We start from the raw sequence: 22808 nt of genomic DNA on the forward strand, positions 1-22808 counted from the left end.
TGGGGACATCCCCAGGGCTCTCCGGTGTCACCCAGCCCTGCCACCCCCGTCCCCGAGCACTCGGGGCTGGGATAACGGGGAGATAACCGGGGGTGCGGGAACTGACTGGGATAACGGGGAGATAACCGGGGCACGGGGACCTGGCTGGGAACACGGGGAGATAACCGGGGTGCGGGAACTGACTGGGATAACGGGGAGATAACCGGGGGTGCGGGAACTGACTGGGATAACGGGGATCAGCTGCTGGGGGGGCTGGAGGCGACACCGGGAGCCGGGGAACGGCTGTGACCGCACCGTGGGACCGGTCCTGGTTGACAGCGGGGAGAGAACACCGGCCCGGACCCGGTCGCCCCTCGGGCCGGGGGTGTCGGTGCCGGGGGTAAGGGGCGAGCCGGGGGTGCCGGGGCTCCGGATACCGGGAGTACCGGGGTGCCGGGGATGTCGGGGGTGTCGGTGCCGGGGTACCGGAGCCGCGAGTACCGGGTGCCGGTGCTGGGGTACCGGAACCACGGGTCCTGGGGTACCGGGAGTACCGGGGTACCGGAGCCGCGGGTACCGGGATACCGGACCCTTCAGTGCCGGGGTGCCGGGGTCCCGGGGTGCCGGTGCCGGTCGCGGATTGGCGGCGGCGCGGCCCCTCCCCGGCGGGGCGGGGGGCGGTGCGGGCCCGGCCCGGTGCCCGGCAGTCTGCGGGCGCTGCGGAGCGAGCGCGGCCATGGCGGCGGCCCCGGCGGGTACGGCGGGCGGGGAGCGCGACCGGGCACCGGCACCGGGGCCGTGGCGGGGCAGGGCAGGGCAGCACTAACGGGGTTTCTTCTCCTCATTTCTCCCCGCAGAGGCGGAGACCCGGCAGCGGCTGCTGCGCACCGTGAAGAAGGAGGTGGGTGCGGGACCCCCGGAGCAGCCCCGGTGCCCGCGGGGAGCCCCGGTTCCGCCGGTTCCGCTGGTTCCGGCTGCTGCTGCTGCCGTGGGGTTCAGACCCCCCAAAAACCCATCCCGGAGCGGGGCCCAGAGCCCGGCCGGGCGCGGTTGCGGTCCCGGGGGGCGGAGGAGCATCCCTGCAGCGCTTGGAAAATCCTTGGGAAAATCGCCTTTGGCTGGGGGCAGAGCGCGCCACAACTTGGGATTTTCCGCAGGGAAAAGGGGCGAGTCCCGGCGCTGCATCCTTCCCTGGGGAGCGGGGATGGGATGAACCCTTCCCGCAGCTCCTGGGCAGGGCGGGGGGCAGCGGGGAAAACGGGGGGATCAAATGTGCGTGCCCGGAGCGGGGGAATGGCGTTCCGCATCTCGCCCTGCTCCTCCTCCTCGGGCACCCTTAACTCTATTAGTTTGTGCGTTGTTTCATGTCCGTGTTTATCCCGTGTGTCACGGCCGAGCCCGCGGTCCATCGAGTCCCGGAGCCGGGGCACCGGGGGCTGTTGTCGCTGTTGTCGTGTCCTGCCCACGTTCTGTCCCCGCAGGTCACCTCCCGGGATGCCGGATGGAGGGAGGAGGTTTTGTGTTTTGTTCCTGGCGTTACGAGCATCCCGCTGTCCCTTTACAGGCAGTGTCAGACGCTGCTTGGAGCCGGGAGGAGCAGAGCCGTGGGCGGTGGGTCTGGGGACGGTGACAGCGCTGCCCATCCCGACCACTTCCCACCTTTAATTCTGTGCTGAGGAATACCACTGGTTGCCTCAGCAACGGCTATTAAGCCAGGGAAAAGGGTATGACATTTATTTAGCGTTGTGGATGGAGCTGCCATCTCATTATTGCTGTCTGTGGCGGCTCCTGAGTGCAGAGACAGCTCTGCTGCTGCAGGGTGGGAGCCAGGGCTGCTCCTGCTTCCCCCAGAGCATCTCCTGTGCTGGCCTTCAGTGCTGGCTTTGCTGCCTCCCAGGGCTGGGGAAAGTGGAGCTGGTACTCAGGCAGCAGAGCTGGGCTTGGATCCTGCCCTGCTGATGGTTTTGGGGGAGATAATTGGGGTTTGGTGAATGTGGGTGCAGCCTGGGGTTTGGTGAATGTGGGTACAGCCTGGGGAGAGCCCTCCTGCCTTGTGAGGAGCCACCACGGTGCTGTGAGCTGGGTTTGTCACTCTCTGGGCTCTCTGCAGCAGCCCCTTGGTTGCTGACATGGAGCAGAGGGTTTTTCAAGTTGATCCCATTGCTCAGGATGCTGGGGTGGGTTCCCTGCAGGCACCAGGTGGTTGGGATCCCAAATTCCCTTGGGATTTGCCTGCTGGAAGTGCTGGGCTTGGGCAGGGGCTCCCAACACACAGGTTGGGGAGTTCCATGGAGGGAAATTCCCACTGTGCTCTGGTGGGAATTAAAAACCTGGGGAAAAGATGATCCTGTAGGTTATGGGGTTAATTATTCAGCACCATCCCTGAAACCAGGAGCAGGTGGGGCATTCCTGTGCCTGTTGCTCTCTGCTCATACTTTTGATTTTCCTTTTCTAGGCTGACCTCAGGTTAAGCCAGGAGCTTGTTCAGACTCCAAGGAGCGGTAGAAAGGGCCAGGTGCAGAAATTTGGGGCTTTTTTCCCCTACTCCCAGAATTTTAACCTTTCTCAAAGCTGTATTACTCTCATTTCACAAGGCCACACCTGGTTTTGCTCCCTGAGTGCAGCTGAGCCCAGCTGGGAGCAGGGACAGTCCTTGGGGAGCTGTGCCACATCTGTCACCCCAGGGCCACAACTGAGAGCACAACCACTGGGGAGAAGCTCTGATCTGAGCAGGGACACAAACAATAAACTGGAATCAGCCAGGGCACCGAGCAGCCCTCAGTATTTGGCTGTTGCCATGGTTAGGGACTGGGCTCTGGAGCAGCCCTGTGCTGCAGTGCATGTGCAGGTTGAGATGAGCTGTGTTCTCTGTCACCATCTTCTTCCTCCCCCCCAAGCCCATATGGCCACAACAAATCAAAGCAAGCCTGGGAGCTGCAGGATTGACTGTTTGTCAGCAGGCTGCAAGGCAAGGATGGAGCCTGTGAGGCATCCTCTGTGCTGTTATGCAGGGTGAGCAGCATGACCAGCACTCTCTGATTTTTCAGGGCTTTTATCAGGTGGAATGAGGCTTTTTTACCAACCCAGAAATACCCAGGTTTGGAGGGGTGTGGGTTTTCAACTAGAAATATTCCCTTTGTAACCTGTGCTCCTTCTTTTACAAGTTTTGTTGTGCAGAGAGGAGAGCCCTGAGCTCTGTTTCCAGAGCAGGGGAAGCAGCTGTTACCTGTGCAATCCACCTGCACACGTGTCCCTGGAATGTGAGCTGAGAGAAGAGCTGGGTGCTGTGTGTGAAAGCAAACAGTCATCTTGGTCCTTCTTCTGCAAAAAAAAAGCCAAACTTAGTTTATGTTTAACTTGCCACTCAGGAAGCAGCTCTGAGTCTTTGCTCATCAGCAACTGTTGAACCTGCACTGAATATTTTTGCTGCCTGTTCTTAGAATTGTTTCAAATATTGGGGTTGACCACCACAGCCTGCTTGTCTTCTGCCAGATAAATTGTTTATTTTTCAGTAGCTGGGATGGTTGTCAGTGTGTAGCTGTTGACTAATTCCTTCATCATGTGTCATGGGAACAGCAGTCAGTCTCTTCCTCCCACCCTTTCACAGGAGCTTTCCCTGCTTTGCAGCCATGCTGCCTGGTTTGTGGCTAAATAACACAAATGACTGGTAAGAGCAGTGTTTTTGGGTTTTTTTATGTGTGCCTGCTGTTCCAAAATATCAGATTGCAGGCATCAGTGCCAGCTATTTCATTCTGGATGGGTAGAAAATTGTAAATTAATTTAATGTTACTAAGGTTTGAAATATTAATGTTGAGAGCTTTAAGTGTTCTCAAGGTTCTCAAGGCCAGTTTATTAAAAAAAAAATATAAAAAGGGAAAAGGCCTTTGTGTAGCTGTCAAAAGTGTTCAGGCAAGATAAGGACGAGGATGATGAGTTTCAGGTTGGTGATGAAAGCTGCTGTTGGCAGAGAGGACCCTCTGATGTCTCTCAAGCACCCGGGGCAGCCTTTTTCAGATATTTCTGTGCCAGGAGAGAACAGAGAGGGCCCTTAATGCAGCATTTCTCGATTGCCTGCATCGATCTGCTCTGAAGAGCAGCCCTGATCACTGGGGACCATTTCCTCTCCTCTCAGAGATGAAAGCAGGGCTGTGCACAAGAGCTCTCGTGCTCCAGGAACCCCTGGCTTCAGCTTTCCATCCCCAGAGCAGGTTTTGGTGCTGCTTTCCCCCTTCCTCACACCTTCCCTGGGCCAGGCCCTGCCTGCATCCTGGCTGTTGCCATGGAAATACCTGGATTTGCACGGATTTGGGGCAGTTTGGGAGCTGGAAGTTGCCCTTGGTTTCAGCAGCATCCTTTGCCACGTTCCAGTGAATCCAAAGGACTCCTCAGGGTGCCATCAGAGCCTTGGAAAAACAAGGAATTTGGGATGTGGTGAGAGCAGAGCCCAGCCTCGATGCTGGGTGTGGTGGAAACACAGAAATGACTAAAGTTTGCCTCAGATGCTTCCTTAAATGTCTGCATTGAGCATTTTCAGCGAGCAGTGCCCACAGATGGCGTGGAAATGTGCCTTTGAGCAAGCACAACAGGAATAGCACCAGCTAGAACGTGATCCCAGGCTGCTGAAATCAGTGTTGCAAACAGGGAATTTTTTTTTGGCCAAAAAAGTTGATGAAAGTCTGCTGCAAAACACTCTGAGCAAACACACGTGGCTGGGATCACCCCTGTGTCCCCCCCAGTGCAATGTTGCATTATGGATCCTTCCATTAATGCATTTTAAATTCATTTTCCAGCCAAACTGCAGGAATATTCTGAGTTTTTCTCCTCCCTTATCCCCCTCAGGAGCATCACCCCAGTTCCCAGCTGTGAGCACAGGGAAGGGCTGGCCTGGAATTCCCTCCTGTGTGCCACGTGGAGCATCCCTCAGCTGCAGGGAGGTGCCATCTTTTATTCAGCAAGTGGTCATAAATAATGAAATAAGACTTTTCAGAAAAGCCAGAGGTCTCAGTGGGCTGCGGGGTGATCGATGTTGCTGAGGCAGCAGGAGCAGGGAGCTGCCAAATGGCTCTCAAGGCAAGTGCCTGGTGCCACCAGAGCTGTCCCCGTGCTGTCCCCTTGTGCCAGGGGACACCAGAATAAATCTGGGTGGGAATTCTGCCTGTGCCCTGTACAGTTAATTGGGGTTTTGGGTGTAAATTCTGCCTGTGCCCTGCAGTTGGAGGGATTTTAACTGATCCCAGCACAATTAATTGGGATTTTTTTTATAGTGATCAGCCCCTAAACTCTTGGAGAAGTGGCCGAGGGTGGTGCTGAACAGTGCCTGGCACCTGCTTTGGGATCATCAGGGTGTTTGTTGCTGGAGGGATCAGGAAGGTGATAAGGCAGAAAAAACTGCAGCACCTGATCTGACAGCCTGTGTAGAGGTGGATGTTCAGAGGGAGCAGGAGACCTCTCCATCATCCTCTCCATCCTCTCATCTCCATCATCTCCACCTCCATTTTTAGCTGTAAATCCTTTGGGTTTGGGATGGGATGGGATGCTCTCCCACTGCTTTGGCTCCAGTTTGGAGCTGCTGTGCCCCATTTTTTGCTCATCCAGGCGTTTTTTTGGTGCTGGTTATGGCATCCAGGCCCATTCCTGGATCTGGTGGCCAGGAGCATCCCCAGAGCTGCCCTCAGCCTGTGGCAATGTGAGCAAGCTTGACCCTGGAACAGGACTGGGAAACTGGGAAAAGGCTCTCCCCGGGGGCTCTGTTTGCATCTGGCTTGCTGTAAACAATTTCACAGAGTTCTGAGCATGGCCAAATAGACAGGAGGTGCTGTGCATCCACAGAAATGCCTGCATAACCTGTGCAAGAGGCAGGAAAATGGGCTGCAAATGATCCAGGGTACAGGTTCTGCAGGGAAAAACCTGACCAGGTACAACAGCTGAGAGTCAATATTGCCTTGGGCTAATTAAACCTGCAGTTCTCAGTGTGCTCCTGGTCCCTGCACCTCGCTGGTGGCTGTGCTGTGATAATATTTGTGTAAATGACAGCAGGGCTGGGTGACAGCAAAGCTGGGCTTTGGATGATGAATATCCCTGGGAATTTTGCAGCAGAGAGGTCTGAGCTTCATCCTTCATCCTTTCCTGGGGCTGTTGGGCAGGTGAGGGTTTGATTTCCCTTTCCAGGGGGGCTGTTTGTGCTGTTGTGGAATACTTGGTGATATTCCTCTTGAGTTTACCTACAGCTAAATGATTAGTTGCTGTTTTAATTTCCTTTCTAATAAAAGAAGAGCAAACATCTCATTTCTCTAGGCTGGCGTGAGGATCCAGAGTGGGCAGCTTCATCTGTTGGGATTGTTCTGGCTGCAGTCTGAGAGAATTAGCATTAAAATGCATAAAAACAGCACATTCAGAGGCTGTTCAAGGCTGCTGTGTGCAGGGAGCCAAGGGATGTCACAAATCCCATGGCAGATCCCAGCTGGCTCTGGGAGACTCCTTTGGGGTCTGCAGGCAGCAGCACAGCAAATCTGTCAGGAGTTTTGGGCATCTCTGGCCCTGAGCTGCCCTAGAGATGCCAGCTGTGCCTGTTTGGGCAAATTTAGGATGGTTTTGTTGGAAATCTTTCTTGGTAGGTAGAGAAAGTTGGGATCCATTCCCTGAAGTGTTGATTCTGTTCCCTGGCCAGGTTGGATGGGGCTTGGAGCATCCTGGATTAGTGGAAGCTGTCCCTGCACTGCAGGGATGAACTTTAGGTTCTTTCCCACCCAAACCATTCCAGGATTCCAAGCTATCCCTTGTTTTTTGTTACAAGGCCATGTCTGTCTGTCTGTCTGTGCTGCTGTTTGAGTTTGTCACACACCAGGTGAGTGCCCTTGTTGCTCTTTCCACTTCCAGTCCTTTAGACTTAGTTTATTTTTAGTGTTCCAACCTCAGTGATATTTTTTTTTTTACCTTTAATGAGTAATTTTCCACTAAACTGTGTCTCTTGGAAGGTGTTTTGTTTGTGCCTCGAGCGTGCAGGTGGTCTGTGCAGTGTTGGCACTGAAATGCCCACTCAGAGCCGTGTCCTGCTGTCCTGGATGGTCCCCAGGCCCTGGACAGACAGATGGTCACTGCCCTGCAGGCATTGTGTCAATGCACTGAAATTTCAAAAAATATTTGAATATACTCCTTGTATTCCAATATATCCTGATTGAATCAGAAGCTGGTAAAGACAAAACTCTGCAAATTGATTTTCAGGTGTATTTTGTGGAGGTGTGGGGGTAAAATCCTGACATCACCAGTGCTGCCATGAGTGTACATTTAATATCTGTGTGAGATATTAACTCACACAGAGCAAGCTCAGCCTGCCTGGGTGAGGGTCAGGAGCCATCTGGACAAGGGAGGCTCAGCCAAATTTCAGGGAATCCCTGAGGGCCCCTGTGGTGTTTGCAGGGGTTGCAGGATGAGGGAAGAGAAGAGAATCTGACTCCATGTTTCAGAAGGCTGGTTTATTATTTTATGATATATATTATATTAAAATGATATATTAAAACTATATTAAAAGAATAGAAGAAAGGATTTCATCAGAAGGCTAGCAAGGAGTAGAAGAGGAAAGGAATGATAATAAAATCTTGTGACTCTCAGAGTTTGAAACAGCCGGACTGTGATTGGCCATTAATTATAAACAACCACATGAGACCAATCAAAGATGCACCTGAGCAGGATGCCAGGATATCTCTGGTGGGAATTCCGGGTGGAGGAAAAGGGGCGGCACATGGAGGTTTGTGTGCTGTTCCCCATCCCTGCTCCTGTTTTTGTTGCTGAAATGTAAAATTAAATGGTGCTGGAGCAAGGAACCCTCAATGAGGATGCAGCTGCCCCTGCCCTGGTGCCCAGGTGGGACTCTGGGGCAAGGGGGAAATTGGAGATGGGAGATGAGGAATGAAGGAGAACCAGGAGAAAACTGAAGGTGGGAGATGAGGAATGGAGGAGCACCAAGAGAAAACTGCAGAGGGAGATGAGGAATGGAGGAGCACCAAGAGAAAACTGCAGAGGGAGATGAGGAATGGAGGAGCACCAAGAGAAAACTGCAGAGGGAGATGAGGAATGGAGGAGCACCAAGAGAAAACTGCAGAGGGAGATGAGGAATGGAGGAGCAGAAGAAGACTGAAGGTGAGAGGTGAGGAGTGAAGGAGAACCAGGAGAAAACTGAAGATGGGAGATAGAGAATGAAGGAGCACAAGGAGAAAACTGAAGATAGGAGGTGAGGAATGAAGGAGCATCAGGAGAAAACTGCAGAGGGAGATGAGGAATGAAGGAGCACCAGGAGAAAAATGAAGATAGGAGATGAAGAATGAAGGAACAGGAGAAAATTGAAAATGGGAGGTGAGGAATGAAGGAGCACCAGGAGGAGCCCTGACCAGGGGCAGCAGCAGTTTTAGGACACAGTAGAGCACTGAGGTGGAGGATGGAGCTTTATCCTGGTCCCTGGGGTGTTCCTGCAGGTGGAATCACTGCTGTGAGCACAGGGCTGGGATGTGGAGGTGTGGAAGGTGCAGGAGCTGGACCATGAGGAATTTCCCAGTGCTCTGAGGCACCTCCAGTCCCCAGTTCCACATCTCAGTGACATTCCCTGCTGTGGCTTCCGGACTCAGTACCAGCTCATCTGGCATCCAGGGAAGCCTCAGAGCTCCCTGTTAGTCACTGAGCAGGGAGCAGGGCTGGGATCTCACCTGGTGGCTCTGACAGAGCAGCTCTTGGCTCACACAGAGCTCTGCTCTTAATCCATGCTCAGGATTTCCTTTATGGAGCTGTCAGCCGTGCATAACTGCCCTTGATTATACCTTGCAGGGGAGTTTAATTCCCCAAATGATGCCATTAAAGGCCTCTCATTGCTGCCAAGGTTTGCTTGGCCAAGCCTTGACCTGCTGTGTTTCCCTGTGCCCTCAGGGAGAGCGCCTTGCTCAGCAGAGCTCCCTTCACACCCTCAGCTCTGTGCTGGCAACACTTCCCCCTGTGTTTTCCAAAACCAAGATGTTGCAGAGGCACTGGGAGATGAGATCCAGGCGTGCTGGCAGCTGTGTTTGAAGGGAAAAGTGGCTGGGAAGTGAATGTTTAAGGAGCAGAGACTCAGCTGGGCTTTGGCTGCCTGCAGCAGGGTTAGGGAGGTGACAGCTGGGGATGGAAGTCACCACCCTGCTGCCAGACCTTTCCTGCTGGGTCTGACCTCCTGTCTGCTCCCTGCAGCAATTTCGTGTGGGGTCCTGTTTGTTTTTGTCCCCTGATGAGCACTAAGGGACAGCTTGCCCTGGGTCAGCTGAGTGCCAGCTGTGAGGCAGGGAGGGCACAGCTGCTGGCACTGCCCTGCAAATGGGGTTCCTGGGCACAGCTGGTGCCAGGTGATCACTGAGTTAGGCATTGATGGAGGGCTGCAGTCATTTGGGACAGCTGTGTCGCAGGGAATTTGTCAAGCAGAATGAGAGAACAGAACAATGCTGTAAAAACCTTAAATACGAGATTTGGGTACCTTTATTAGGTGATTTTTAGTTAAGTGATGCTCAGTTCCCTCAGTTAATCCTCAGCTCGTCGTTTTCCTACAATGATTTCTGTGAATTTTCTCAGAAATGAAAAACCCCTTTTTTTATACCTTTTTGAAGTAGTGTGATGCTCAGCAGGCAGAGCTGCATCAATCCTCTGTGAGCTCTCCTGTGCCCTTGGGATAACCTGGGAGCAGAGGAGGCTCCTGTGCACCCACCCCACTGCAGGCTGAAATTCCGTGTTTTCCCTGACTGCCTCTGTCCTGCAGGTGAAGCAGATCATGGAGGAGGCTGTGACGAGGAAGTTTGTGCATGAGGACAGCAGCCACATCATCTCCTTCTGTGGTGAGTCTCCTGTGCTGGTCTGCACTGGGGTTTTGGTGCTGTGCCACTCCTGGGAACCCACCCCAGCTCCAGGACCTTGGGCTGGGGGAATGGGAATGCCAGAGGATGGATTGTCCTGGCAGAGGTCACAATCCCTGAGGTCTTTGTGCTCAAAATATACAGGGATGTGTCAAAAGAGGGAGGGAGGGAGGCTGGACTAGGAACAATATTTTATTTTAAAATTCCCTTGAGAATTGATCCAGCTGAAAGCCTGTCAAGTCCAAATCTTTTCTTTGCTGTTATGGAACAGAAGTTTATGGAAAGGTGTGACAGTGTTCACAGGAGTCTTAGGATGAGGGAAGAGATGAGGATCTGACGCCGTGTTTCAGAAGGCTTGATTTATTATTTTATTATATATATGACATTAAAACTATACTAAAAGAATAGAAGAAAGGATTTCCTCAGAAGGCTGGCTAAGAATAGAATAAGAAGGAATGATAACAAAGGTTCGTGCTTGGTCTCTCTGTCTGAGCCAGCTCACTGTGATTGGCCATTAATTAGAAACAACCAACATGAATAATCAAAGATCCACCTGTTGCATTCCACAGCAGCAGACAATCATTGTTTACATTCTGTTCCTGAGGCTCCTCAGCTTCTCAGGAGGAAAAATCCTAAGGAAAGGATTTTTCATAAAAGATGTCTGTGACAGAAAGGAGGCTGGGCTTCCTGCTTTCCTGCTGGGCCCTCACACCAAAGGCACCCAGGATCCTGTTCCCAGCCCCTGCGTGGCTTTGAAAGATCAGAGCAGACCTCCAGGTGTGACTCATTCCCTGCTTTTCTGTGCAGCACGAGTCTCCTCAAGCTGCCATTATTTATAGACAGGGAGCTGAGGCATCCAGGCACCAAGGGCTCCTTGCTCCCTTCTGCCCTCCTAAGATGCTGCTGCATTTCCCTGCTTTCCCTGGTGTCCCCCTCCTGCTGCAATGGAGCATCTCCATCCTCCACCTTCCCCAGTGCTGTGGCTCTCCAGGAGCTGGGTGAGCTTATAAATAACCTGTCTCCCTGCCAAGCAGAGCGTGCTGCACGCCTGGAGCTGCCCTTTTCCCTGGAGAGAGCTGCCTTGCTTCCCTTCCCTTTGCAGCAGAGCCCTCAGTGCAGCACAAAGCCCAGGGATGGAGCCAGGGAAGGGCAGCAGCCCCCGTGGTGCTGGCAGGGGGGTTTTGGAGCACACAAACAGGAGCTGGCATCTGTCACACCCAGGCTGCCCTGGGAGGCTGATGGCGAGCCCAGGGTTTGGTGCCCACGTCAGCCAGGGCTGCTCAGCCCCAGGGGTTGGGATCCTGTCACAGCTCTGGGCAGCTCAGGAATAATTTCAGTGAGAGCTGCCCCTTAGCTGGGTGTAGCTGATGCACCACAGTTTATATCCTGGCTCTGCTGTAAGTTGTATCCTGAGGGATGAAGAGAATCTCTTTGAGTGGTGGCATAACTGAGCTCCAAAGCTCATCCTATTGAAAAATCCTGCCATCACCCCTGGATTTAGTAGAGCATGGGGAGGGTTTTTCCTGTGGAAGCTGCACATTTCCCTGCAGTTTGCCAGCAGGAGAGGTGTTTTGCATGGGTTCAGATCTGGCTCTGGGAGCAGATGCTGCTGACAGCTCTGTCTTGGTGCTCTGTGCCAGAGCAGGAGCTGGGATTTCTCCCTGGCAGGAGCTGGGATGTGCTGCCTGTGACCTGAGCACAGTGCTCCCATTTGTCTGCTGGGAGTTTGGAATGGAACTGGTGGCACCAGGAGCTCCCTTTTTGGGGTGCAGCAGGAGCAGCCCTGGCTGCTCCCCCTGCATGGGTACCTGGGCTTTCAGCACCAACCTGAGCTGGGCACTCAAATGGGCATCTCTAGGTGCAGTCCCAGGCAGGTGGGGCTGTTTGTCACTTGTATTTCAGCCATGGAGCATAGGACACCTGAGGGAGGTGTTGGCTTTTCTGGCAAATCCATGGAGCATTTTGAGATTTATTTTATTTGTGGCTGCACATAATCCAGGGGCAGCTGAAGCCCTCTGGGCTTTGGGAGGGATTGTGCAGGGCCTGGTTTCAAAGCCAGATGTCCATGCAGTGGTTGCTGGAGGTCAGCAGGGCTGGGCTGGCCCAAATCTGTTGTTCTGCCAGCACAGGCTGTGTCTCATCCCCACTCGGATGCTGCTGCTGGGCACTGAGCTCAGGCATGGATCAGAGCAGGATAATGAGCCTCTCCCAGCCTGGGAGCTGCTGAGATGGGCTGCAGGAATGCCTTTTTCCAGGTCTCCATGGAGTTGTTGAGCTGCAGGGAATTGTGCCTCTCCAGGCAGGAGGGGAAGCAGCATCCAGGCTCAGCTCAGCAGCGCTGGCTTCCCGGGGAGGAGGGAGCAGAACTTGTCCTTGTCACACCCGGATCAAGGGCCTGAGGATGTGGGTCTGTGTGATTTTCCAGGGCTTTGATCTGCCTGTTTAATCAGCCTGTGTTTGGCACCAGACATCCATCCTGAGCCCTCCCAGGGGGTTTGGGAATGAGCTGCTGGCTGAGCCTGTGCTGTGTGAGCCTTTCTGTGGAGTCATGGCTCATTCCTGGGATCCTGGCAGGGCAGGGAAGGAGTCTGGGGCTGTCAGGGCACTCACTGGGGTTTGGTGAGTGCCTCTGAGCACAGTTCAGGACATGGAGACAGGCACAGCCTTCCACAGGGGCGTAATGAGTCCTCATGTCCCCCAAAGCCAGGCTGAGCTGCTGGTGCTGCCTGTGGTTTATCCCCTGGGTCTTTGTTCCTTTCAGCTTTTCAGAAAAATGTTTGTATGAACATTGAGATTTTTGTGAGGAGAGTTGCCCCATTTCTTATGCTGCTTTAGAAACCTTTGGTGCCTGTCCTTGCTCCTGAGCTTCCTCCTCCTGGCTTGCACCATCCCAGCACAGGGAGTGAAACCTCCTGTTCCAGCTGTGCCCATCCCTCAGACTGGGCTGAAGGGAAAACATCAGGGAGATGCTGGTTTGTCCACAATCCACAAGAAACCACAAAAAAGCCCACAAAAAGGAGAGTGTCAGCCTGTTTGCCCAGCACAGCAATTGCCCTGTCTGGAGGAGCTGTGGTGCTTGTTGTTCATTCCCATGTGGGATGGGATTACAATTTCCTGAAGGCAAGGTGGGGATGTCTCTGCCTTCAGATTTACTGTCTGAGGAGTTTTAGGAGCTTCCATCCATGGAAGTGTTCAAGGACAGGTTGGATGGGGCTTAGAGCAACCTGGTCTAGTAGGAGGGCTCCTGATGAACAGTCCCTTTATGGATTCCTTGTAATCTCCCCAGACCCTGGCTATGCTGTGAGGTCTCCACACAATCTTCTCTTCCCCAGGCTGAACAGCCCCACCTCTCTCAGCCTGACTCCGTAGGGAAGGTGCTCCAGTGATCCCCAGGTTGGATGAGTTGGGTAGAGCATGGTGATACCAAAGCCAAGATTGAATGGTGCTATAACTCTGTGTGTTCCATTGATGGGCCAATCCCTCAAAGAGCTGGACTGGATGATCCCTATGGCTCCTTCCAAGTGGGAATAATCTGATCCTGAGGCCTGTGCTCTCTCAGCCTGACTCCATAGAGAAGGTGCTCCAGAGACCCCCAGGTTGGCTCACTTGGGTAGGGCATGGCGATACCAAAGCCAAGATTGAATGGTGCTATAACTCTGTGTGTTCCATTGATGGGCCAATCCCTCAAAGAGCTAGACTGGCTCCTTCCAGCTGGGAATAATCTGATTCTGAGGCCTGTGCTCTCAGCCTGACTCCACAGGGAAGGTGCTCCAGAGACCCCAAGGCTGGCTCAGTTGGGTAGAGCATGGCACTACGAAAGCCAAGATTGCTTGGTGCTATAACTGTGTGCTCCACAACCCCTCAAAGAGCTGGACTGGGTGATCCCTGTGGGTCCTTCCAGCTGGGAATATCCTGATCCTGAGGCCTGTGCTCTCTCAGCCTGACTCCACAGGGAAGGTGCTCCAGTGACCCTGAGGTTGGCTGAGTTGGGTAGAGCACGGCACTACTAAAGCCAAGATTGCCATAACTCCATGTTCCATTGATGGGCCAATCCCTCAAAGAGCTGGATTGGGTGACCCCTGTGGCTCCTTCCAGCTGGGAATACCCTGATCCTGAGGCCCTGTGCTCTCTGCAGCTGCCGTGGAATGCTGTGTGCTGTTCGGGCTGAAGCGGAGGGCGGCCGGCTTCCTGCGCAGCAACAAGATCGCAGCGCTCTTCATGAAGGTGGGCAAGAGCTTCCCCCTGGCAGAGGAGCTCTGCAGGAAGGTGCAGGACCTGGAGCAGCTCATTGAGAACGCGTAAGGCACCAGCGTGGCTGCCAGTCCTCCCTGCTCACTCGGGTTTTGGGGTGGGAAGTGTGGTTTGGGTCCAGCTTGAGCCTTGACAGGAGGAATTGCTCCTTCAGTCTTCTCTTCTGGGTTTTTTATATCTTGACCAAACTGGTTGGTGTTTTAGGAGACTGGGTTGTGGTTTAAGCAGGGGTGGACAAGTTTTAAGTCTCTTTGCCTCTGCTCTGGTGCTTCAGGGAGAGCTGAGCATGCTGCTCCTGAGCTGTCAGAGTTCATGGACCAGTTCACCAAGCTGTCAGAGTTTATGGACCAGTTCACCAAGCTGGAACCACGTTTGGCCTTTCTCAGTGTGCAGGGACTCAAAGCTGCAGTAATTCAGCTGCTGTTTGGGAGAGGATTACTCATCCTTGGACAATTAGCAGGGAGATGGATGGAGCAGTTACCTGCGGGCAGGAATTTTAAGCTGTCCTAAGATGAGCTGCTCTGCCTGTGAGCTCAGCCGTGGAAATGTGTGTGGGCTGTGCTGAGGGAGAGCAGAGTTCTGGGCTTGTCTTGACAGTGGGGAACTGATTTGGTGATGTGGTTTCAAATGCAGGTGTGGCCCCTCTGGAGCAGGGGATGGGATTGGGGCAGGAAACACCTCCAGATCTCTGTCCCAGGCAATTCCCTGGGATCCCCCAGTCAACACCCCCAAACCCCTGATGGCAGGGGTGCCCTGGGCTCCCTCAGAGTTCAGGGGTGAGCCTGTGGTGTTGTTGTCTCTTGTCTTGTACCTCTAAAGGAGAAACCAGGCCCAGGGGGTCCCGGAGAACGTGCGCAAGGTGCCCAAGCTGCCCAACCTGTCTCCTCAGGCCATCCGGCACCTCTGGATCCGCACAGCCCTCTTCGAAAAGGTCCTGGATAAAATCGTGCACTACCTGGTGGAGAACAGCAGGTGAGCACTGGCACAGCCCACCCCTGTCCTGCCCATGGCACTGGGGGTGAGGAACACCTGTATCCACATGGGACAGGGAAATCCCTGCATGGCACAGGCCAGGTGTGTCACTCAGTGGGACTCTGATGGATGCCCTGCTGCTGATAACCCCTGTGCACTCCCTAAAATACAGACAGGATTGTCTGTATGAATGAATGCATTGTTGTCAGGGCTGCATTGTCCTTGTCTTCTGGGATCTGCATGCTCAGGTGTCCTATGCTGGGACAGGTTAGTTAGGAGATGGTGATGCTTGCAATGTGCTGCTCCCCGGGAATTTCTCAGCCTGTTTACGGCTTCTTGCCCTCTCCCCATCAAGGGGTGATACAGAAAGAGAAGGACATGATGGGGATTTAAACCACTGTCTATAACTTTGCAGTGCTCCAGCATTCTGCTGTCCTTTATTTCTTCTAGTAAGTACTATGAGAAGGAAGCTCTCCTGATGGATCCTGTGGATGGGCCAATTCTGGCATCTTTATTGGGTAACACTTGCTTTACTTGCTTTCCCTCCTTGCTTTCCAAAGGCTTGCTCCCAAATCTGCGATCTGCAGATGCAGGAGGTGACCATGGGATCGAGGATGGCTCCCTTATGTTTGGGGTGTTCCTCTCCACAGTGGGGCCCTGTGCACTGGAATACACCAAGATGAAGACTGCTGACCACTTCTGGACAGATCCTTCTGCAGATGAGCTGGTCCAGAGGCACAGGATCCACAGCTCCCATTGCCGCCAGGATTCACCCACCAAGCGCCCGGCGCTCTGTGTGAGTGGGGGAAAAACCTCTCTGCTCCTCACACATCCACAAAGGGCTCCCTTTGCTTGGAAAGGCCTGTGGGAAGTCTTTGAGGCAGAGGTGCTGGGGATGTGGCCCATGGAGAGCAGTGGCGTGCCAGCCTCTCCTGGCACTGCATGCCAGGGTCTGTGTCCCTGGGATCATCATGTATGAACAGAAAGCTGAATCTGCTCTGTGCATTGCAAACAAAGTTCACTCCTGGGATTTCTCTGAGCTTGGACAGAGTCAGAAATTCCCCTAGAGGACCTTGGGGGAAAGATTTCTAGTAGTGACTCTCAGAAGTGAGGAGGGAATGAGGTAGAAGAGAAGCTTTTGGGAAGCCAGAGGGTGTCTGTGCTCACCTCACATTTGTGAGCGTGTCTCTTGCAGATTCAGAAAAGGCATTCCAGTGGCAGCATGGATGACAGGCCATCCCTGTCTGCCAGGGACTACGTGGAGTCCCTGCACCAGAACTCCCGAGCCACACTCCTGTACGGCAAGAACAACGTCCTGGTGCAGCCGGTGAGTCCTGCTGGGCTTGGGAACACTGCTCTGCCCCTCAGCACCTTGTTCTCTCCCAAACTGCTCTTGGATGCAGAAAAGCACATTTTCCATCTGGGAAGGCAGTGAGTGGGCTGTGTTTGTGGAGGTTTTGGTGGTGGAAGAGCTCTGCTCCAGCCTGAGTGGAAATACAGGCTCCTCTCCCTGCCTGTTCTTTGCCACAAAACTTCTCCTGTCCCCTCCTGCTGCTTGTAGTCAAATAAATGAAGTGCAAACTGCTTTTAGGTGGAGCTGTTAGGTTTTCTTTGCTGGGCAGTTGCTCTCAGCCCTTTTCCATGTCCTTGAGGTGTCCTGGAGTCTGTGCTAGGAGGTTTTCCAGGGACACAGTGGGTTCCTCCCTGATTGTGACTGGGTGGGCAGGGCTGTGTGAGAGGCCACAGCTGGGCTCCAGGGCTTTGTGCTCAGTGTGTCCCTGTGTTTCTCCTCCCAGAGAGATGACATGGAGGCAATCCCAGGGTACCTGTCCCTTCACCAGACTGCTGACATCATGGCACTCAAGTGGACCCCCAACCAGCTGATGAACGGATCCGTGGGGGACCTGGACTATGAGAAGAGGTGACTGGAGGGGAAGTGTTCCCCTGGGTCAGAGTTTGCATCTGGGATGCAAAACCCATCACTGTTTTCCCAGAGCAGCACCATCACCCTTGAGCCTGTTAATGGAAGGAGGCAGGGAGAGGGTGGCAGGAGGTGGAGTGAGGTGTGTCTGTGCTGGGAAGTGCTCAGAGAGGGAATGGGGTTTGTCCCAAAACACACAAAGTGGTTTTGTTTGTTGCCCTGGGAGATTTTTTTGAGGGGAATGCTTTCCCTCCCTCCTGGCACATTGTGCTGCCAGGTTTCTCCTGGCTCCAGGAAAGTGGGAGTGTTTAGGACACTGATACTTTCACCTAGAGATCTTCTTCAGCAGAACTTTGTCTCCATTTCATTCATTGTCAGTTGTAGTTTTTTTGTTTACCTGTGTACTTTTCATCTCCCCTTTCTTCTTGGCCCCTGGGCTGTTCAGTTGTGCCTGGTACCCTCCCCTAAAATCTGTTTTCATCTCTACACTCCTTCTCTGAGTTCTTGCCTTGGGCATCAGCCTAAGCTCTAAAAATTCCCAGTGTCAAGACGTGACCAAGGAGGAGAGGAGGCAGATGGCACAGTGAGTATGACTGTACAGGGAGTCACTCCTGCACACCTTCCTGTCCTTCACGAGCTGTTTTTAATGCTATTTAAGCACTATTTTTACAAAGTGGCAGATGCTGCTGCTGCTCAGAATCTGGAAATTTGCTTTGTTGCAAAGCAGTGGGATGTGATTGAGTGCTGACACCCTTGGACAGCAGTGCTGGGCTCTCCACAGGAATGAAACCCTGCCTCTCTGCTCTCTCTGGTGGCCACCAGCTCTCCAGCATGTTCTAGATCTGCTCAGACACCTCGAGGTGCCTGTGCTGAGACAGTTCTGGAGCAGAAGCAGCTGAGACCAAACCTGTTGTGAGCTCTGAAAAACCCCACAAATTGTGAGGGTTTATTTCCCCTCCGTGGGGCAGAGCAGCAGCCCAGGCTTGGACCTCACTGCACATTTCCCTGGGGCTCCAGGGATGCTCCTGAGGGATTCACTCAGAGGAGAGTGCTCAGCTCTGCCGGGCTCCAGTCCCTCCCTGCAGTTGCCAGGATCCATGGGCACATTGCCTGTGTCTGGGAACAGTGTGAGGGCAGAGAAACCACCCAGGGCAGGTAGGACAGGACTGAGCTGAGGTGGCAGGGACAGTTCTGGCTCTGGAGGCACGTTGTCACTCATCAGGCTGGCATCACTGCTCTGGGATCCCATCATTTCTGTGGCTTTGGCTGCTGCCACGGGGTGAGGAGCAGGGTTTGGAGCTGCTGTGAGCAGCAGCAGAGCCTCTCACACCCTGGAGGCTCACGGCTTCCCTGTCCCTCTGTTGCAGCGTGTACTGGGACTATGCCATGACCATTCGCCTGGAGGAGATCGTGTACCTGCACTGCCACCAGCAGGGTAAGGCCACACCTGGGGCTGCTGGGGGCTCTGGCACCTGGACTTGATCCCTTACCCCTGGGACATGGTTCTGCTGAGGCTCCAAGAGTTCTGGGTGGTCACTGTGATTTAAGTGCTTCTAGAAGAGTCTTTCGCCAGCTCCTGGCTGTGGTGTGTCACAGATGTGTTTTATGAAAAATCCTCACCTTAGTATTTTTTCTCCTGAGAGGCCTCAGAAACAAAATATAAACAATAATTATCTGCTGCTGTAAAATGCAACAAGTAGATCTGTGATTGGTCTCATGTGGTTGTTTCTAATTAATGGCCAATCACAGTCCAACTGTCCAAACTGTCTCGGTCAGTCACAAGCCTTTGTTATCATTCCTTTTCTATTCTTAGCTAACCTTCTAATAAAATCCTCTCTTCAATTCTTTTAGTATAATTTTAATATAATATATATCATTAAATGATAAATCAAACCTTCTGAAACATGGAGTCAACATTCTCTGCTCTTCCCTCATCCTAAAGCCCCTGTGAACACCACAATGGTGCTTGGCTGGGAGTGCTCCCTGCACTGGTTTCCAAGGGGATGATCCCAACAAGACTTTTCCAGGGCCTGTCTTATCATGGAGTTAGAGAAGAATCTACACAAGGAAGAAAGTCCTTATTTCCCATTCCCTGAGCTTTCCTGCCTGTTTTGTGACCGTGTTCACAAGGGTCCAAGGATGAGGGAGCAGACGAGGATCTGACTCCGTGTTTCAGAAGGCTTGATTTATTATTTTATTATATATATTATACTAAAACTATACTAAAAGAATAGAAGAAAGGATTTCATCAGAAGGCTAGCTAAGAATAGAAAAAGAAAGAATGATAACAAAGGCTTGTGTCTCAGACAGAGTCTGAGCCAGCTGGGCTATGATTGGCCATTAATTAAAAACAACCACATGAGACCAATCACAGATGCACCTGTTGCATTCCACAGCAGCAGATAACCATTGTTCACATTTTGTTCCTGAGGCGTCTCAGCTTCTCAGGAGGAAAAATGCTAAGGAAAGGATTTTTCAGACAATACCATGGCTGCACCGTTTCCCTCACTGATGGCTGTGTGTGCTCTCGCTGTTGCCAGCAGTAGACAGCGGTGGCACGGTGGTCCTGGTGAGCCAGGATGGCATCCAGAGGCCACCTCTGCGCTTCCCCCGTGGAGGACACCTGCTGCAGTTCCTGTCCTGCCTGGAGAACGGCCTCCTGCCCCACGGGCAGCTGGACCCACCCCTCTGGTCACAGCGGGGAAAGGTGGGTGTCTCTCCCTGCTGGGGTTCCCTCTGCCTGGCATTACTGGCTGCTGTGTTTTAAATGATGCCCTCCCCAAATTAATAAATTCAATTAATTAATACTAAATGTGGTGGTTGGGTTTAGCTCATGCCAAGCTAAACAGACCCTTCTGGAAAGCTGTGGGAGGGTTGTCCATGAGGGTTTGGCTCTCTGGGCTGTACTTACCTTTATGGATTCACCTGCCACTGGAAACTTGATCCAGGGGCTGCTGCAGCCCAGGGAATGTGCAGATATAGCAAAGCAGGTGGGGCAGGAGCTCGGGAAGGGAGTGGCTGGTGAAGGGCAGATTCTGCTTCCTAGGGAAAGGTGTTCCCCAAACTGAAGAAGAGAAGCCCCCAGGGCTCCTCTGAGTCTGCATCCGACAAGGAGGATGATGAAGCCACGGATTATGTCTTCAGGATCATCTACCCTGGGACTCAGACAGAGTTTGGTGAGTGCAGGGCAGCCTTTGGAGGGGCTGGAGGAGCTGGGACACGGCACTGGTGGGCACAGGGCAAACTGGGAGGTGGTTCCAGGGCAGGGGGTCTGCTTGTGCCAGTGCTGCCTGATTTAAATATCATCATTTAAATCATTTAAATCAGGCACCCTGGGAGGGTGGGAGACCATGGCACAGAGAACAGCCAGATGTGGCTGCCCCATCTCTGGAAGGGTCCAAAGCCAGGCTGGACACGGCTTGGAGCAACCTGGGATCATGGAAGGTGTCCCTACCCATGGCAAGGGGTAGAACTAAATAATCCTTAAATTGCTTTCCAACCCAGTCATTCCATGATTCTATCTTTTGTTTTTGTGTTGGTTTTTTGGGGACTTTTTGGGGTTTTTTTGGGTTCTTTTTTTGTTTTGTTTCTTTTTGTTTTGTGTTTGTTTTTTTGTTTTTTGTTGTAACTTCCACTCGCTACTGAGTCCTTTGTTTCTTACCTGCACAACAGCATTAACGGTCAGCAAAAACCCCCTCTTAATAACACCCACATAATATCAGTAAAAAGGTTCACTTTGGTCACTTGGGGGCCACCTTCTGCCATCACAAGCCCCCAGGGCTGATTCTTCTCTAGCTGCCCCCGGGCTGCACTAAATCCAGTGATGTTCCCTCAGTGTGGCTCCTGCAGCACAGAGGGGAGGTCCCAGCACCCTGCTCTGCCTTCAGGCCCTAACTCGAGGGAGGGGATGCTGCTGGACTATCCAAAGCAGAAATCCTTCTTCATGCCTGGTGGTGAATGATCTGAACCTGGCTGAAATGTCTGTACATGTTTCCTCACTCTTCTGTGAGGTGCCAAGGTGCCTTCTGTCATCATAGGTGACTTTAGAAGTGGGAGAGAATGAGTTTTATATGGAAGACTTGTGGAGTGTGCTTTTGAAAAGCTCTGAAATGGGATGGAAACCTTTTTCCTACATTTTGGAGGCTATGAGGGAGAAATTACATCCGCTGTGACTCCTCCATAACGTCAGTTGAGATTATACTTGGTTGTCCCTGCCTTCAGCTGACTAACACACTTCAGTGAGTCAGATAAAAACCTGATTGGGGCTAAAACAGCAGATAGAGATGTGCCTTTCTGTGGCTGCCTTTTGATGCACCCCTTAAAATTCCATGCTGGGGGCCACATTTTCTGGGAAATGAATTTGCTGCCACCTCCTCAGTTGGCATCATCACAGCCTGTGCTGTTCCTGTGCGCCTCCTCAGCCAGGGGTGGAACTGCATCATCCTCTCTTCTCCGCAGATTCTCCCTTTCTCCCCTTTCACTGGTGCCTTTGTCCTCTCTCTGTGTCTCTAGTTGCCATTAATGGTGCTTTTCACCCACTCCTTGCACCTGTGACTGCTGGGAGAGGGAAGATCATGAAGATTCCAGCTGGAAGCAGGATGGTGGTGATCCCCAAATGGTGTCTGAGTGTCCCTGGCAGATCCCGAGCTCTCCGTGCTGCTCTGGGCACCTCCTGGCATCAGTGTAATGAGCTCTTGGTTGGGTCTGGTGCTCAGCTCACCTGTGTTGTCACTTGGGAGCTCCTGCAGAGCTGTCACCACTGGCTGTCACTGACCCATCAGCTCAGTGGGAGGGGAATTATTCTGTGGGAATAATTCAGTATTTTTCCTGCCAATGTCATTTGTTCCTTATCACAAGCAGGGAGAGCCATTGAGACCAAGGGATAGCGAGGACCCGGAAAATGAAATTTCTACCACAATTTAATTTCCAAGGAGGAGTAAAAAGGATTATTCCTCATGGCCTGGGCTGTGTGTGGGTGGTACCTGAGCACACCCAAGGCCTTTGCAGCAGCACTTTGAGTTTAAGCAGGGATTAACAAGTGACAACATGCAGAGCTCCTGCTGTGCCTCTCAACCTCTTCATCCAAGTCTTCATCTTCTCTCTTGTGATTTAGGTGCTCCCTTCTTTCCCTGAACTTTGGATGGGATGGGCCTTTTTCCTTCCAGTAATCCACTCTTCCTGGGACAGCAGCTGATTTCAATCCTGTTTTTCTCTCTGGAGCCTCTGCGCTGGGTGTTGGGTTTCTGCCTTGGTCAGCACGAAGCAGTTTAAGATCAGCTTTCTGAATTAGCTGGTTAATTAGCAATGGTTTTCTCTCATCAGTGCTCTTTGTTCCTTTCTCCTGAGCTCACCAGTGCTGTGATTCCCTGTGGTGGGTCCTGCTTGGTTGCTGGAGCCTCCTTGGCAAGAGCGCGATGCTGCGTTTGCCAATGAAAGCTCTCTCTGTAGCTCCCTGACTGCAGGGCAGTGCCAGGCTGTAGCTGACGCTCCTCTCTGCCCTCCTGCAGTGCCCCAGGACCTGATGGACGCCCCGGGGGCTGTCCTGCCCCCCATGTGGCAGCCCAGCACCCGCAAATCCTCCTGCTCCTCCTGCTCCCAGAGCGGCTCCTCTGACGGGGGCCCGGCCAACGGCTGCAGCCATGAGAGGTACGAGGGCACAGGGGCACAGCAGAGCCAGGGCTCGTGTCCAGCAGCCATGGCAGGGCCACTGGGATGTGGCTGAGCCTTGTCCCTGCATCTGGGACACCTCAGCTGTTCCACAGCCTGGCAGCAGGAATTGCTGCTCTGAACCCGGGCAGCGTCCCTGGTGAATCCCTGCAGGC

At 53.0% G+C, this 22808-nt stretch overlaps 1 protein-coding gene across 3 annotated transcripts in view; it reads left to right on the forward strand.

Moving 5' to 3' along the window:
• Positions 1-679: 679 nt before the first annotated feature.
• SGSM1 (small G protein signaling modulator 1) overlaps positions 680-22808 on the forward strand; it is a 36599-nt gene continuing 14470 nt past the window's right edge. Inside the window, exons 1-14 of one of the 3 annotated variants that reach the window (XM_064726517.1) lie at positions 680-734; positions 837-880; positions 9749-9824; positions 13978-14140; positions 14913-15065; positions 15516-15583; positions 15716-15861; positions 16261-16392; positions 16862-16986; positions 18354-18421; positions 19530-19693; positions 20033-20162; positions 21499-21669; positions 22494-22632. In XM_064726517.1, the coding sequence (XP_064582587.1) occupies positions 716-734; positions 837-880; positions 9749-9824; positions 13978-14140; positions 14913-15065; positions 15516-15583; positions 15716-15861; positions 16261-16392; positions 16862-16986; positions 18354-18421; positions 19530-19693; positions 20033-20162; positions 21499-21669; positions 22494-22632 (1598 nt within the window). In that variant the 5' untranslated portion in view covers positions 680-715. Of the gene's footprint in view, positions 735-836; positions 881-9748; positions 9825-13977; positions 14141-14912; positions 15066-15515; positions 15584-15715; positions 15862-16260; positions 16393-16861; positions 16987-18353; positions 18422-19526; positions 19694-20032; positions 20163-21498; positions 21670-22493; positions 22633-22808 lie in introns of all 3 variants that reach the window. The other 2 variants (XM_064726515.1, XM_064726516.1) reach the window with 2 other exon arrangements.

Source organism: Zonotrichia leucophrys, chromosome 15 (genome assembly GCF_028769735.1).
Source record: "Zonotrichia leucophrys gambelii isolate GWCS_2022_RI chromosome 15, RI_Zleu_2.0, whole genome shotgun sequence".
NCBI lineage: Eukaryota > Metazoa > Chordata > Aves > Passeriformes > Passerellidae > Zonotrichia > Zonotrichia leucophrys.